Here is a 16,697-nt window from a genome sequence, read left to right on the forward strand (position 1 = left end):
ACGACTGGAGAGGAAGCCAGCATGAGTTGTACTTGAACTCACAGCAATCGCATTGGTAAAGGGCTTCTGGGTCATTAGCACGCTAACCACCAGGCCTCGTCCGACTCGACACTGAGGTGTGCAAGATCCACCCATTAGCATCCGCAGTTTGCTGACAAGCTTTCCCACGTAACAACGGAGAGAAAGTCAGCATAAGCTCGGCTTTATTTTAGGCTATACTGGAGATTTTAGCAAAATATCGATCACGGCTAAGCCAATCAGATGTTTGCCATCATCATGGAAGAGCCCAACTGAATACCTTCCACAAAATATCAGCCTCGTATGGGCACGTGTGAAAGTTTAAAATCGGCAATAATGTTCCTACAAATGTATAACTTGGGTGGCATTACAACTTTTTCAAACTTTAGAATCATTTAAAACTAAACAGAAAAGGTACGAGTCTGGCATTTACTGAAAGGCAATAATTCGAGCTATCCTGGATAAATACCGATAATCTGATCTGATTAGGAAATATCTAATACTTCCTAAAAAAATCCCCGATATAGCCTCTAAAGTCATTACCAAAGGAAAGATAGTGAGACTCGAGTCTAAGGCTTCCTTGGTTAGAGGCTAAATGGATACGGCAAAATCATCCCTTAATTTGAATATACCATCGAGAGGCCACCGACTTATCGAAAGCAAGAGCCAACTATCACGCAAATCATGAATGAACGAATAAACACATCTTGTACGATACATCAAAACAAGTGTATAAAGGGCTGATCTGACGGGTTCCGATCTCCGTAAGGGAAGTGCGCCTGATACCAACACATCAACAACACATCAAAATAAACTTAACGGACAACAAAGGTTCTCATCTCTATGTTTATTATGTACATACCACACATAAAAACAAAATTTAAGTTACATAAAGCATATGCATATATTAATGTGAATAAACCAAATTAATGTATCTGATATTAAGAATAGTATGTACATGTATAAACCGTATAACCGTTGCCTTTATATTACAAGGTATGTCTTACTCACACGAAATTTCTGTACACTGATGTAATCGACGACAGAGACATGGTCTCACAAGATTCATCGTTTAAAAGTTAATGTATGCTTATATACGCCCACACAAATGATTTAACCACTATGTACAGAGGGTGTTATGTCTTCGGGGAACGCCGTGTCACAAGGCCGTGTCACGAACGGTATTCTGCGTGAAAATAAAAAAACAGTAAAGAAAGAGAAAAACATAGACGAACCCAAAAATTTATATTCTGTCGACACGCAGAACACGATAGCACGAACTCAGCTATTTCAGGAAAATGTGTTACCGATTTTTTTTTGTAGCACGCCATGGTGTTATTTTCTAAAACTGCCTGTGCATATATATATATATATATATATATATATATATATATATATATATATATATATATATATATATATATATATATATATATATATATATATGCATGCGTGTGTAATACAATGTATACTTCGATTATAATAGCTCAGTTATGTAAACTATCATTAACTGAAGAAGATTTCCAGGGCATGAAAAGTAAACAGATTCATCATCTTGGATGATAGTAATGTAACAGCTATTTGGAATTCAAGAGCTAAGAAAGACAAAAAATGTACAGATACGAGACTACATTACATGTACTGTGTACAAATCTATCGCCCATGCTTCATCGATGTCTAATGGGACATTTCGGCCTTGTAAAAAAAGCACATGGCCTTGCACACGATCGTACAGCCATGCAGTGTGAAGAGAAAAGCCACATCAGAATCAAGCCATGCCCACAGAGAAAATGAGTGGAAAAGTTCGTGCTGTAGAAGATAAGCGGGTGTCCATCTGTCACATCAACAATCATCCAGTTTTTACGTCACTTCCGGCTCTACCGAGCTTTATTTCATCAGATAAGACTGTAAGCTGTGTGTGGCCACCTATTGAGCAATCTGACAGGACTTCACAGGATGCGCGTGCGTAGTAATTGCTAGATACCCCGCGTGCACACACATTAACGTGATGGAAGAAGTGAAAAAAAAACAAAACATGCATATGCTGTAGGAGAAAAAAGGGCGCCAACAAATTCCGGAAGTCCTACATCTCAGTTATGGTATTCAATTCTAACATTGGACATGCGGGAGGATTTACTTCAGCAATTGGTGCCAGTTTAAAGCCGTTCCGATTTGCCCGCCGATTCCACATTTTATTGCGAAGTGTCACTAATAGAACTACCTCAGTTTGCGACAGGAAGAAAGAGGATGTTCTTGAGCTTCTCCTACGGTAGCGTGTGTTCGGCAAACGGATCATGTTAAATCGGTACCACTTCTTCCAAATGGCTGACCGCACCTGAAACACATAGTTTGTTATATAACCAGGGTACAAATGGCCTGTTTATTCAACATCCCACAGATCGTTCCGTATATAGTATACCATTAATTGTGGGTGAAATGTGTACTAGTATACCAAAAACACATGTACTTCTCTCCGAGGCTAGAAGCCATTTATCTGGCGTCTTGAAGGGAACATAATGACTACTTTATTGATTTACTTATGTGTTTATTTTATTGTTGCTTAATACCATAGTTTTCACTAATACGACATCTTTCTACGATTGAAGAACACACCAGAACAGCGAAAACCAGCGACCTTTGGTAATTTACAAACGGATTTTCCATTATGTAATGTACAAATATGCGCACAACATTGGTGGTGGAAGTCACAAAATGCCAACGCACGTCGTCGACGGTTTCTTGTCACCAATGACCCACAAGCGGTGAGAGCGGGATAATCAACTTAGGACTACTTTAAGTAGTACTGTCTATTTTACAAGTATTATATCAACAATGGCAAAGAAAGAGACAGGGATGTGTTATCGCCCATAAGCATTTATGAAAGAAAAACATTTTCCTGAATAATTTCATATAGGAGGCTTAAAGAGACTAGTGCAGTTTTTTAAAACGATGAATACTGGTCTTATTTCTGTTCCTTGGCACAATTGTAAACACCGAAAAAGCCTTCTAATTTTCTTGAATTTACAGTAAAATACTCACCTCGCCGTTCATAAAACAATATAACACCGATACAAAGATACCCTGTAACACAAAGAAAAAGTAGAGGCATGAAGGTTAATATGTTTTTTCACAATGTTTGTTAGGGCTGTTTAATTTAATGCCTGTTACTCAGTCACAGTAGAAAAAAACTATGTTGATCTCAGGAATCAATGACATTCTGCACTGTGCGCCGGACTGGTTTCAGAGAGCCTTGGTTATGCTAATGTTCTCTTTTACCGAATCAAAACAAAGACTGATAAAACCATCCAGAATCCCACGAGACATGGTAGAATGCAGCACCCTCACAATGTCAATAGGACTTGAGTGAATTGAACTATGTGTATTTAGACCCTGTTACAAGATTGTCTTAAAAAGACACAGAATTGATTCTGATTGGCTGGTGTGAAAGATAGACAAGTAAAGTTTATGACTAGCCAAAGCTGAATTGTATGTGTAGCAGGTTAATTCAAGCTTGAACAAAGCTAGAGGCTTTAACCCAGGACACCCTTTCTCCACTGACGGCCAATCAGCGTCCATTCTGTACCCCATTAATACGTCATTCAATGAAATCTTTCAACACGTATATTACATTTACATGTTGTTATCCAAGTTGTGTGATGTGTGAAATGCAGTCCGCAATGCTCACATAATCTGACTGGTCTCAACAGCTACTTCTCTGATTAAAACGTGCCACATTTTTTATCAGTTGAACTGGAAATAACGAGCAAAAGCTGCCAGAGTCAGCCTTGGACGTAGGGATATATATCACCTTTGGTATAGTGCGAATGGTAAGCAGAGGCTGACAGCATACCTGTGATGAGTGGAGGATGGCATTTGAAATGTGATAGGCGTCACGAAGGACAGTGCTACCTTGAGGCTCAATTACAAAGAAGAGGTTTGTGATTCCTAGCAGAGGAAACAAGACCACAGTCGCGCGAATCGCCTTCCTAAACAACAGAAAAAAAGGAAATTTTTCTTATCACAGCAATAAAAAGCTTCAACAAACGCATACTCAAGGCGAAAAGGGTATTTATAAGATTACAACCATTCTGTCATGATCGAGTTAACGTTATTGATGTTTCACAATGTATTGGAAGATATTTCCTCTGTGAAGGGTGATATTTACAGGCACAGAAACGCCTAAAAAGCCCCGAAAGATGTTAAAGTGAATATCCACTTCACTTCAGGGAAGTACAAAACGATTTTTCTGAAACGCGAGAAAACAAATGGCACAGAAAGAGCCGGGTGTCACTTTAATAACTCTTTTTGTTTTCAGTATCCGCCGGGTAAGCGAAGAGCATAGGTTCTGACCTAGATGCATATATATAGACCAGTTGACAGTTTCGCGACATGACCGAAAACCAAGAGTAAGGGTCCAGTATTACGAGGAAAAACAATCAGTTTACCTATGATGATATAATGGAGCCTGCGGATAGTCGTGGGTTTCCTCCGGGCTTTGCTCGGTTTCCTCTCACCATAAATGCTGTTCGCTGTCGTATAAGTGAAATATTCTTGAGTATTCTTAAAACACCAATAAAATATATAAATAAAAATAAATAAATTTCAACTAAATTGTTTCCGAATTAATTTATTTTATCTTCGGCATGGGTAATGCTGTAGTGATACTCTTGATAGTGCGCGTGCGATGTATGTTCCAGTGTGTTACAATAAAAATGAGAAGAAAAAAGAAAACTACGAACAAGATGAATTACCTTATCTGAGCAGTCTCTACAGTGTTGTGAGCTCGAAGCTTAATTATTAGTACCCGTATGATGCTTATAAGGAAACACACATTGACCTGAAATGCAAATTACAATCAAATAAGAAAAAATATTTACGCCAGGACTACAATGAATAACAAGCACTGGATCTGTTCATTGCAGTGCATCATGGGAAATGACAGGCTTTGCATGGTTTACATGTACATGCTAGTTCGGAAAACTTGTAATCCTCCGTTATTCAAAATTATTTGTGATATCCTCACGAATATTTCGATAACACACTGCCGTCAGTAGTAAAGAATATATATGAAAACTAAGGCATTTAGACATAATATATAGGCATTAACATAGCCATTCTTTCCACTCAGCCTATCCCGCAACCTCAAGTCCAGCAATCGCCGACTTCCTCTCCTGCGGATGGTCATGGGTTTCACCCGCGCTCTGTCTAAAGCAGTCCAAAAGTAAAGCCTGACTTATGCTGGCTCCCTCTCTGGTGGATGAAGATCGTTGGTTTCCTCTCACCATAATGCTGGCCACCGTCGTATAAGTGAAATACACTTGGCTATGGCGTAAAATACCAAATAAATAAATTCCTAGCAAGTATTGATGAAAGACTCCACTCCTCAGTAACCTGCGGATGGTCGTGTGTTTCCCCCTCCCCACTAAGTTTTCCCCCGGTTTCTGCCCGGTTTCCTTCCACCATAATGCGGGCGGCCGTCGTATAAGTGAAATATTCATAAGTGCGGCGTAAAACACCAATGAAATAAGTAAATAAAATAAGCATTGGCGGAAGACAAGTTTTCAACGAATTTAAATAATTTCAACGTTTCGCCAACTGTCCCAAGACCCTCGTAAACCTCTTATTTTACCAATGTCTAAAATACATTAAGAGCGGGGAAATCTACAAATATCATGCCCAATGTAGGGTTGAACCGTGTATCTTAACATTTGAATGAATGAATGATTATGGCTTAACGCCACATCGGCAATATTTCAGCCATATCGTGGCGATCTTAACATTTGAAGGCAAGCGCTTAAATCACGCCATGAAGTAGTCCCATTTAGTGGCACCTGAGTCAATTCGAATACGTATTACCATAGCTACTGATGTATGTGGTCTCGGTATATAAAGATGCAGCGTTTGTGCTAAACTTTCCGGTGTATATTCGTCTGAGATGTTTTGAAATTAGCGTATGGAACACACGGCCATTATAGCCCATTAATCATAATTAAAATGCACGTTAATAAGTAAACGGTTCTATGACACACTAAATAGAAAGGCGTCGGATGGATGATCCTGACGACGTTTAACCGGGATTATATTTACCTACTTTGCTATGACATATCGGTGGACTATTTGCCAAGGCCAACCACGGGGGCGTTAATTATCAACGACGACTGTCTACAGACGTGGACAAAGGATTTATTTTTCTGACAGCTGACATTATGAAACAGCGTCTCATCGCGAAGGCAAACTCTATGAGGTTCGTTGACCCCAGGCTGACGCGTATTGGTTTTTTCGCCTTTTGCACCCCGTGTCAAACTCGCCCAGGAAATCTAGTTGTCGCTCCCCCAAACTCTGACAATGACAGATGTCAGGAATATTTGGTTGCTGTATTTGTTCCGCTATTTCCACAACTTAACTCCTCCATCGCCGTGCTTAAGTACTTTCCACCAATGAGTTATTTTCCGCACGAGTGTCTTAATCCAGCTTGTTTCCTCGCCCTCCGCATTGAGTCCAAACTCCATAGGATGGCCACAACTAGAGCGGAGATGAAGACGTGTGTTGATAGGAATACAAATAATCAGAACAAAGATTTCCCCTCTGTGAAACGTAATCACATGAGTCTATTATTCACAGTGAGCCAGACTGTTGCTTCATGAGAAAGGAAAGCTCTCTAAAGGAGACTAGTGATAAATGTCTTCAAACGATGTGACTGGGATTCGTTGAGGTATCAATATCGACGATTTTAGCTGAAGACCAAGGGATTGTTTTCACGAATTCATTCTTGCAACTTGCAAAAAAAAAAATCTCCACAAAATATTTGATGCTCAAACATGGCTGACTCTGTGGCAGAGAAGCACAGAACCCACGGTCAAAATTCGATCGATTTCTTGCATATATTTATTAGAGGTGTAATTTGGATTACAATTTCACGCTTAAACCTGAGATTGCACACGATGTTTTCTGTATTTATTTAATTGGAAGTTAACGCCGTGTTCAAGAAATTTTAACTTAAAGTATGGCCGTTAGACAGATTGGAGGAAACGCGAGTGGAGAAAGACGGAGTACGCAATATAAATCAGAAACCTTCATCACGTTCCACACAATGTAAAAGCTTGTTTTTTTTACACCGTTATAAGCAAAAATGCAGACTGAGAAATGATTTCGGTGTATGAATCACAAACATTTACTGACAGTATAAGAATAGGAAAAAATAAGAATTATCTCAGACACAGAATTTTTCATTTCCAACAGTTCCAATTAATGAAGAAAGCAATGTAAGAAAAAAGTTAATAATACATTGTAAAAGACCAACAGTTCTTCCTTTTAGAATCCTTTTTTGAATAGAATTATCTGCATTTAAATATTTGAATTCCATAACCTGGAATAACCATCCCAGATGCCGAATCGAAATTGCCTGGCGTTCATGCCATTTATTGATTCAGGTTTTATATGAGTCGCTTATAGGAAGAGTGGCATTAAAAACAATCAGACATAAACAAATAAATCCATAAGGTGGTCATAATATGGGCTATATTTAGATTGTATTGCGTATTGCTCTGCTGGTAAAAAAAAGCTGTTATTAACAGATGCATGAAAAGGTATTTTAAAACGAAGAGTGGTTTGAAGGAACATGAAAAAAATATTGAAACTATTTGATTTTTGAACCATATTTTATATTTCTTAATAACTCCTCTATTTTATACGTATTCTCCGTCGATGATCGGAAATGACGTCATCGATGAACATGCTGTGAACGCGGGACTAGGTTCGTGCCCCCAATTGTTGTTTTGACAGCCATCACCATTGACTTCATCACAGCAGGCTACTTAATTTCCGGACTGACCACAGGTGGCCTTAAGAAGACTTTAGTTTAATGCTGCTTGTAGTTCCATATGTTAGGACACATCATGTTAAGAAATAAGAACCAAGCGTTTCATGCATCCTTTAAGTGAATTATGTAATGTGGCTTAATACATACTGACTTACTCTGAGAACAGGTGAAGCATCAGGGCAGCAAATCAATATTTTGTTTTCTTGATCCCCTAATTAATTAAAATTACAGTTCATGCTGTCTTCCTCTTTGATCGTCCGTGGAAAGGTCTTCCAGCAACCTGCGGATTGTCGTAGTTTCGTCCCAATGCTCTGCCCGGTTTCTTCCCACCATAATTCTAGCTGCTTTTTCATTTATTTATTCCATCAGTGTTTTACGCCGCACTCTACTGCATGTTTATACTTAGTTTTCCCTAAGCCGTGGTGCTGGGGGCGGCGTGGGGGAAGGGGGACAGAATGATACCCTGACCGGGAGATATTGACAAGAGGCCGTATTTCACCGGTTACCGGTCACCATTTACGAGATATCACACTGTCGTCCCTGCTCTCGTTTTACTCTCAATGCTGCACATCTTAATTTACATCATACTTACAAACAAGGATACAACAACCGGACCATATATGATGAACATGTAGGGCTGGTCGGAAAAGTTGTGCCAACATTGAGCATCGTGGAAATATACAAGACAGACAGCCCAGGCCACTGTTACTAGTACTGGCATACCTGAAAAAGGAAACCAACAAACTTACAAACATGAATACCGTGACTAGTCTCTCTATAGTTGTATAAGTGAATACCGCGACTTTACTGAATTCTTTTGTTTATACATGAATTCCGGTGACATTCTTTTATCAACCATGAAATGACTCAGTATGCCATTTATCAGTTCGTTTTTATTTTGAAACGAATACCTTGAACAATTATATCTTTCATACGTGAATACCGGAAATAGTGTAACTGTCTCTTTATACGTGAAAACTGTGCTGAAGACCATGCCATTGAAAACATGTATATCTTCTCACGTGTGAATGCGAGAAATATGATGTATAATATGTGTAAAATAGAAATATTGACCTTTTAATGTTCAAACTTAAAGAGTTGTGGACTATGTACTCGATTTGACGTATCAGATAGCAAACACATGTATATTCGACCAGTTTGCGCCAAACATGTTAAATTCACAATGGCGCAACATACAACTACCCTGAAGCTTGGAGTGCTCTTTAAATGAAGTTCTGTTCTAACAGAAATGTTCGATGACTACCCACAGTGCGCATTTACAGTAATAAGTCCCTAAATGTTCCCACATCCAGGTAAGAATTGGTAAGAATGAATCCATCTCTCCCCAAGGAGAGGAAAGCTCATGGAGTTCTTGCTTTCCAATTCTTTTCCGTTTTAGACCCACCCAGTCGATTACTGTAGATTTACACCTGTCCTTCTGTCTTTGCCAGATAAAGGATTCAGTTGTCGTCTCCTTGTTATGTCACCGGATATTCCCTCGCGGAATGTTTCATTATCGATTCTTCGTCGGAAGCGTAAAGTAGAGCCCGGTAACCCAAGAATCAACAACAGCCAGATTGCTTTACCTTATGAGTGGGGTTTCTTTCTGTTTTTTTTAGAGCAATCTTATCAAAGACAACAAAAGACACTAAGGTGCACTTCAAAACAAAATATCAGGATTGAAAGAGTATTTTATCTCACAACAGGCGCCTAGTTTGACCGAGTGGATGTTGGAAAAACGCCGTGCAAATCTGGCGGCGCCAGGAAGGGAAGTTAGAGACAGGATCGGTGGAATGATGCCAAAAAACAGTGGAATGTTATATTGCTTCTTCTTTTGTCTCCTATGTCAGATATTTATATAGTGCTTGGCCCAACTTACGCCTTCCATCAGCTCAAGAGAGGGTTGGACCCTGGGGTGAGATGGGCGATGCAGGGGAGTGGGGGTGGCTTGGAAGGTTTTATCAGACATGCCATATGTGGAACACCTGCTATGTACGTGGTAGATGGCTACAGCACGAAGAGTGTCGATAGAGAACGCGGCATGGAAATTGCAGAGCCTCTTGGAGGTGTTAAACATCGGCCGACAACCGAAAATGACACGTTTTATCTTGCGCTGACATACCTCTAGGCACCTCTGTCAGCGTTAACAAATTTCAGTTTAACCTCATACGCGAACATACATCAATGTTGAGAAGTTTACCGACGGTTGGGGTTGGGGTTAGTTGGAGTGTGGAATAGGCTGTTCGTATAGGGTTGAAATGTTTATTAGTTACTCTGATGTTCTCCCTCAATATCTGGAACACTTAGGTGTGTTTCCTGGGAAATTTCGACTACTTCTATATTACATGCATAATATTATATTGTTCTACCTTTGTCTCACAAAAATACGCATAAACTATACAAAAAGGAAAAATTATACCGTGCTTAATCTTTTCGTTCAAGCGATCCACTCTAAGGGAATGTGTTGGAATTTTTCTTTCGACCTTCCTATATGCATCTATTGCCTTTGAGCATGTGTGTGCTCAACAACATTAAACTTCTAGGAAGCACGTGAGCATTCTGCACCTCACTAACCCGAATAAACGGTGGTTTATCGAACCCTAAAAACTTATATAAACCAGAGAAGTATATACAGACGTTCGCTGCTTATGTGCTTTTCAGATTTCTGCTTTAACCACTAGCCCTTGACTCGTAGACTGTCCTGTTCTTTCTTTCTTGTCCACTGATGCATTTCGATGGGCCAACGGAAATGACATTAAACTGCAAACAATTTATAAAGAGTATACTACAGACTTAGTATATTATCTCTTTGTCCGTGGATACCACACTGAATGTCATTGTCTCAACAGTTTTGTCAAGTCACACAAACCATCTCTGATTTGATTACTTTTTTGAATGTTATTTAACGCCTTATCGAAGAACTTTTTCACTGGCGGCCATGTCTAAATAGTTTTGCCAAGTAACACAACACAAGGCACCCCTTAATTTAACGTACTGATTTTTGAAGTTGTTTAGTGCCCAATTCAATGTCTATTCACTGGTGGTCAGTTTATTTCTTTTTTTTTTATTTTGGTGAAGGAAATATCACACTGAATGGCATTGTCTGTCTAGTTCTCCCAATCGGCACCAAACACATCTAACTTTTAATTTTTTAGTTTACTGGCGTTGTTGTTTAACGCCATATTCAAGAACATTTCACTGGCGGCCATTTTTGTTTTTGTTGCAGGCAACCGGAATTCCCAGTGTAAACCACTGACCTTTGGTAATTTATTTATTTATTTGATAAGTGTTTTACGCCGTGCTCAAGAATAGTTCACTTATACGACGGCGGCTAGCATTATGGTGGGCGGAGCCTGAAGGAAACCCATAACCATCCGCAGGTTGACTATCGATAATTTCCTGGTGAACTATTTTCACGATTTTACGCCGTGCTCAAGAATATTTCACTTATACGACGGTGGCCAGCATTATGGTGGGCGGAGCCTGAAGGAAACCCATAACCATCCGCAGGTTGACTATCGATAATTTCCTGGTGAACTATTTTCACGATTTTACGCCGTGCTCAAGAATATTTCACTTATACGACGGCGGCCAGCATTATGGTGGGTGGAGCCTGAAGGAAACCCATAACCATCCGCAGGTTGACTATCGATAATTTTCCGGTGAACTATTTTCACGATTTTACGCCGTGCTCAAGAATAGTTCACTTATGCGACGGTGGCCAGCATTATGGTGGGCGGAGCCTGAAGGAAACCCGTAAAATCGAAATCTATGGCTGTATTAGAATCCACATAAGGGTGTAAACCGAGTGGTGTGTTTTCGTGCCCAGTCTTACGAATGCGTATATGCAATAAGAGCACAGAAAGTGCATTATTCCAATATCGTTGTTTTCGCACCCCGTTCCAAACCCGGAGAAGTGGGGAGTGTAATCTCGTTCACGAATAGTGATACGATGTTACTTTGCCATTTGAATCCTTGTTCTCGTGTGGGAACATCAGGAATACTGAAGCTGAAGTACGCCCTACGGAAGTAGGAAGAACCATAAATTACAATCCCAGTATTGGATTGAACCAGCGTCCTGTGGGACAGCAATTTAAATGCAACCACCTCAAAAACACCCGTCAACGTTACGTTCTCTTACCTGCCTTTATATTTATCCCATTATTGGTTTAAATAATCCTATGATAACGTTTGAAATAAGAAACTTTTACTTACCCCAGCCTATAAAATGGAACAGTTTGAAGGGTGCAACATTGCTGAAGACGGATACGACGATACGGTTGTGTAGGAAAAGCCCCTCGACGAACATCCAGAAAAAGTTGGCCAGGAGGGCCCATTGAGCGATGGCTTTGAGGAGCTTACATAGCCATTCCTGAAAAAAGATTCGAACTTAATCGATTGATTTTTATTTAACAACGAACATAAAATTTTTCTTCCTTTATGGATGGACGAAACCGTATTACCTGAGGTAATCCACAAACATTTGTCAAGTTGCGGACGACCTTTCCCACGTCTGACGTACCGTTAAGTATACCATATTTCTGGTCTTCAAAGAATATTGGACTGTGTAAACGGCCCAACAACCGGTATCGACCGCTTTTTGTCACCAGAGACATTCTCTGCCCAAGGTCGGGTTGGAACCCGCACCTAGTTAACTGTCTCATTGACATTATGCAACTGTTGTTACAGATAATATACAGTTGATAAAAGAGGTTGCGTGTTTGGAACCGGATCTCAATCGATTCGTCTGCAACTTTAGATCCGGGTTGTTTTACTGTGTCCTTAACGAAATTATTCCGGATTCTTTAAAATAGAAGCCTGGCATCGTTAGAAACCTTACATTAGTTAACCGAGCCCCGTTGTTCAGAAGTGTATCAGCTAATATTTGTATTAAGTCGTATATTATATTAAAATGTAGATTAAAACGAAGTCAAAGTGTAACAGCAGCAATTTTAGTTCCTTTTTAAAATATTAATACGCAATTATTTCGGGGCAAAGTACAAAACTAAACAATTGATTTAAAGTAAACCTAGTATTAGGTCGTAAAATAGTTTAATCTGGTATCAAAGTCTTCATCGTGGCGTATAAATCGGTAAGTGCCATAGAAAATGAAATTACTATTTATGTCAGGTTAAACAAGATGCCGCGATGTTAGGGGGACTTTATTAATCCCTTGATTGAATAACTCACTGGTTGTTTATTTAACGCCGTTCCAATGAATTTTTCATTTCTCTAAAGACTGTCAGATTTTACGAGTGGAGGGCAAACCAACGCTTTTCACCATGCACCTGACAAAGCCATTTACTTTGTCGCAGTCTAAACAGCAAACCCTCCCCCCCCTCCCAAGCAGGACTGACATGCTTGATTGTTGTTCAACAAAAAATCTTTTCTTTTTAACTGATACGATGGCGGAAGTCATATTGGAAAAACTGTCACATGAGATAGTTAGTTCGTGGGTGGATCAGGATAACAGGGCAAAATAAGTGCAGCCCCAAGCTCTTCATCAGATACTCTTAGGAAAAATGGTTCCAAACTGAACTACAAAGGTTTATTTGGCTTTAATCGCCTGCATAACCCATTTGCTGCTATACAGAACTCTTTTGCTGCTATATTAGAACTCCTTTTGAAACGGTTTGATATAGAAGCCATGGGAATGGCTCTACTTTTCGTACTTTATATACTTGGTTGTTTGTGTTATACTTCGTCTTGGGAATTGGCCTTGCGATTACTGATTTGGAACGCCCTTACTGGTTGACGGCGAATGTCTGTTTCGACGCTTAAATTCTATACAGATCTCTTTACTCAACATAGTTCAATGAGGAACCATTTACATCGTTTTGTAATACGCTCTTTCTAGATCAAAAGGGCGTTGAACCATTTCTTAATATAAGGCTTCTCGTGAGTTCCAAAGCCTTTACGTTTTAAATCAAATGTTCAGAAAAAATGTTAAGTGGTAACTAATTTATGAGCCTTGGAGTATGGAACTGTCGAACGTGTATGCCAATGCGGTCGCTGTGAGTTCAAGTCCAGCTCATGCTGGCTTCCTCTCCAGCCGTACGTGGGAAGGTCTGCCAGCAACCTGCGGATGGTCGTGGGTTTCCCCCGGGCTGTGCCCGGTTCCCACCCACTATAATGCTGGCCGCCGTCGTATAAGTGAAATATTCTTAAGTACGGCGTAAAATGCCAATCAAATAAATAAATAAATAAATCGAACGTGTATGAGGTGATTGAATTTCAGCCAAATTGCCTCACTTCACGCCTTGTCTATTTCATTCATCAACGCATGAGGATTCTTGTCAGTCGGGCAAACTGTATGTCGCAGCTTTCAGTCAGGCTTTTCTGTAAAACCACAAATTCAGAACATCCACGGCATTTCGATGGCGTTGTGTAGGTATACAAAGTGAATGGACCCCGCTAAAAGATAGCATGTCTAAAAATTTTTGGTCCCAGCCTGTGGTAGCAAATAAAGCCTTAAAATGCATGACTGACACGACGGTGGACTACGGTACACACAATAAGGAAAAAAAAACATCTATCAATATTTTGTCGAAAACACGTTCCGCAAAGAAAGCTAGAAACGATTGCGAATTCAGGCCTCACGATGAAAGAGGTGACTGTGAAGGATTTGTTCTCATTGCAGACAAACTAGCGTCTAGACTGAACTCGGCTTAACACCCAGAACATGTGGCTGTACAGGTCTGATGTAAGAGAGCTGCTAAGTGGTAGCGTTTCTTTTCTACGAGATTTTGTACCAGCTATGCTTTGATCTGACAGGCGCAGGTGTTGACAGAACGGGGAAGGCGTTACAGATATTTACACCCGCCAGTGCCTGTCACACAGAAGTAGGAGTGATGTGTTACGCCAATGACTGTTGCTGATCCCTCCGGCTGATGGACTGGCATGTACTTCTGTTATTTCATCTGCGCCTTTATGAAAGTGCGAAAGTATGTTTGATTTATTGGATTGCCGTTCTAACATTATGGCGAAGAATTTTTCACTTATACGACGGTGCTCAGGTTTATCCATGGAATAAATCCAGAGGAACTACCAACTTCACCTGACAAAGCTCCTGACTTGAGACCATAGCGTAAAACGCAAGAGCTGGATTCGAACCAACGACTACATGGTTAAGGGCTTGGTAGTCACAGCGAACCAGCGCTTTAGCCATCTGAGCCAGCACACGAGGGACTAGGACATGATGCAGTAGTCTCGTCGAGTGGAGTATAGTCTGAAGCTCTCATGCATGCTGAGCTTAAGACTAAGTACGAACCGGTGTAAAATGCGCGAGAGCAGGGTAAGCTGACTTTTCGATGACAACTGAGATGGTTTTCAACCAGTCAAGCAAAATTGCAACGGTACCGGATGGTGCGGCTTAAAATAACGTGCTGTAATTTTTCAAACACAATTACATGAATTTAAAACAAAACGTTGCAGGAATCTATATTGTCATAGACGATACCATGTGGGTTATGAACATAATTTGTTGTAGCTATAGATATCCCGACCAAAACCAGGATAATTTCCAATGTCCAAATTATTTCGGCCCCAAGTTATGGATAACCTTTGTGTTTCCGTGATGGTTTCATTGTGTTCGATTACTGCTAACGATGGATTTACTGGGGCTTTAGGGCAGCAGCTTTATTCGGTAGATAGTGATGTGCGGTAGTTTATGAAGGGCTGTATCCAAGTTCCTCAATGCATATATGACGTTAAACCCTAAGCACTCACTCATTCACTCACTCACTCAATGTATAAATCTGACCGGCTCGTATAAATGAAACATTCGCGAGTGCAGCGTTAAACACCAATAAAACATTGTAACTATAAACAAAGTAAATAGATAAATACTTACCACGTCTCCGTATGTGTTCTCTTTTCGACCCGAGATATAAGGTTCGTACATGACGATATCCAGCACAAACCGTATAATGAAAGACACCACCAGGTTTTTGTGGATTGATATCCGACTGCACTGTAAAGATCTGAAAGTGTAAATACGCATTTTTACAATCCGGTAAAAATTATTTCGCTGTCATGAAGGCTCTGGGGATGTACACAGGCGATGAAAAATCTGCATACGAGTGCGGTCTGGAAGTACAGGTGACAACGATTTGGCAAACAATGGTCGTTGCTTGTATTAAAGAGGGGAAATCTCGGCAAAAGCTGGGAATCGTTTAGTAAGGGATGGGCAATTAGCAGTCGACAACAATGTCGGTTTATTTATTTATTTATTTATTTGATTTGTGTTTTACCCCGTACTCATGAATAATTCACTTGTTCAACGACGATCGACATTATGATGGGAGGAAACCTTGCAGAGCCCGGCTGAAACCAATGACCATTCGCAGGTTGGTGCCACGCCTTCCAACGTACGACCGGAAAGGATGGCAACATCATCTGGACTTGAACTCGCCGTGATCGCATTGGTGAAAGGCCGTGATTCATTGTGCTGGCAAACAAAGATAATAAGTAATGGCAATTCGGCAATGTGTGTTGGAGAGTCGGGAGACTGAGGACGATCTGCACATACCGATAGTCCAGGATTATTATCGGCGGGAAAGCTCGGCAGGCGCGGGAGGTTTGGGCTTTTAGGTAATGAAAATTCGACAGGCGAGGGAGGTTTGAGCTTATGTGTGTGATGAAAACTTGGCAGCAGTTAATGGTTTGAAGGCTTTCTCCTCGCACTCCTTCAAAATTTGAAGTAAATGTGGTGCCGTCTATTAAAAAACTAAAGCATTAGATGTGTTCTTAAAGCCAACTTTTAACATGCCTTATATGTTGCTCTGCATCAAGATATCCCAATAATGATGGGTATGCAAAACATTTTATCACAAAGGGCGCTCTAGAGACAAGAAAAGTC

The 16,697-nt window shown here is 40.2% G+C and overlaps 1 protein-coding gene across 2 annotated transcripts in view; it reads right to left on the reverse strand.

The window, feature by feature from the left end:
- Positions 1 to 858: 858 nt before the first annotated feature.
- The window catches only part of LOC135477876 (corticotropin-releasing factor receptor 1-like), a 91,425-nt gene continuing 75,586 nt past the window's right edge, over positions 859 to 16,697 (reverse strand). For both annotated transcript variants that reach the window (XM_064758083.1, XM_064758082.1), the window contains 8 exons: positions 15,690 to 15,819; positions 12,053 to 12,209; positions 8,430 to 8,560; positions 4,770 to 4,855; positions 3,869 to 4,004; positions 3,058 to 3,099; positions 2,240 to 2,353; positions 859 to 1,204 (listed from right to left, as the gene is read on the reverse strand). In XM_064758083.1, coding sequence (XP_064614153.1) covers positions 1,178 to 1,204; positions 2,240 to 2,353; positions 3,058 to 3,099; positions 3,869 to 4,004; positions 4,770 to 4,855; positions 8,430 to 8,560; positions 12,053 to 12,209; positions 15,690 to 15,819 — 823 coding nt within the window. In that variant the 3' untranslated portion in view covers positions 859 to 1,177. The remainder of the gene's footprint in view (positions 1,205 to 2,239; positions 2,354 to 3,057; positions 3,100 to 3,868; positions 4,005 to 4,769; positions 4,856 to 8,429; positions 8,561 to 12,052; positions 12,210 to 15,689; positions 15,820 to 16,697) is intronic.

Source organism: Liolophura sinensis, chromosome 11 (genome assembly GCF_032854445.1).
Source record: "Liolophura sinensis isolate JHLJ2023 chromosome 11, CUHK_Ljap_v2, whole genome shotgun sequence".
Classification (NCBI taxonomy): Eukaryota; Metazoa; Mollusca; class Polyplacophora; order Chitonida; family Chitonidae; genus Liolophura; species Liolophura sinensis.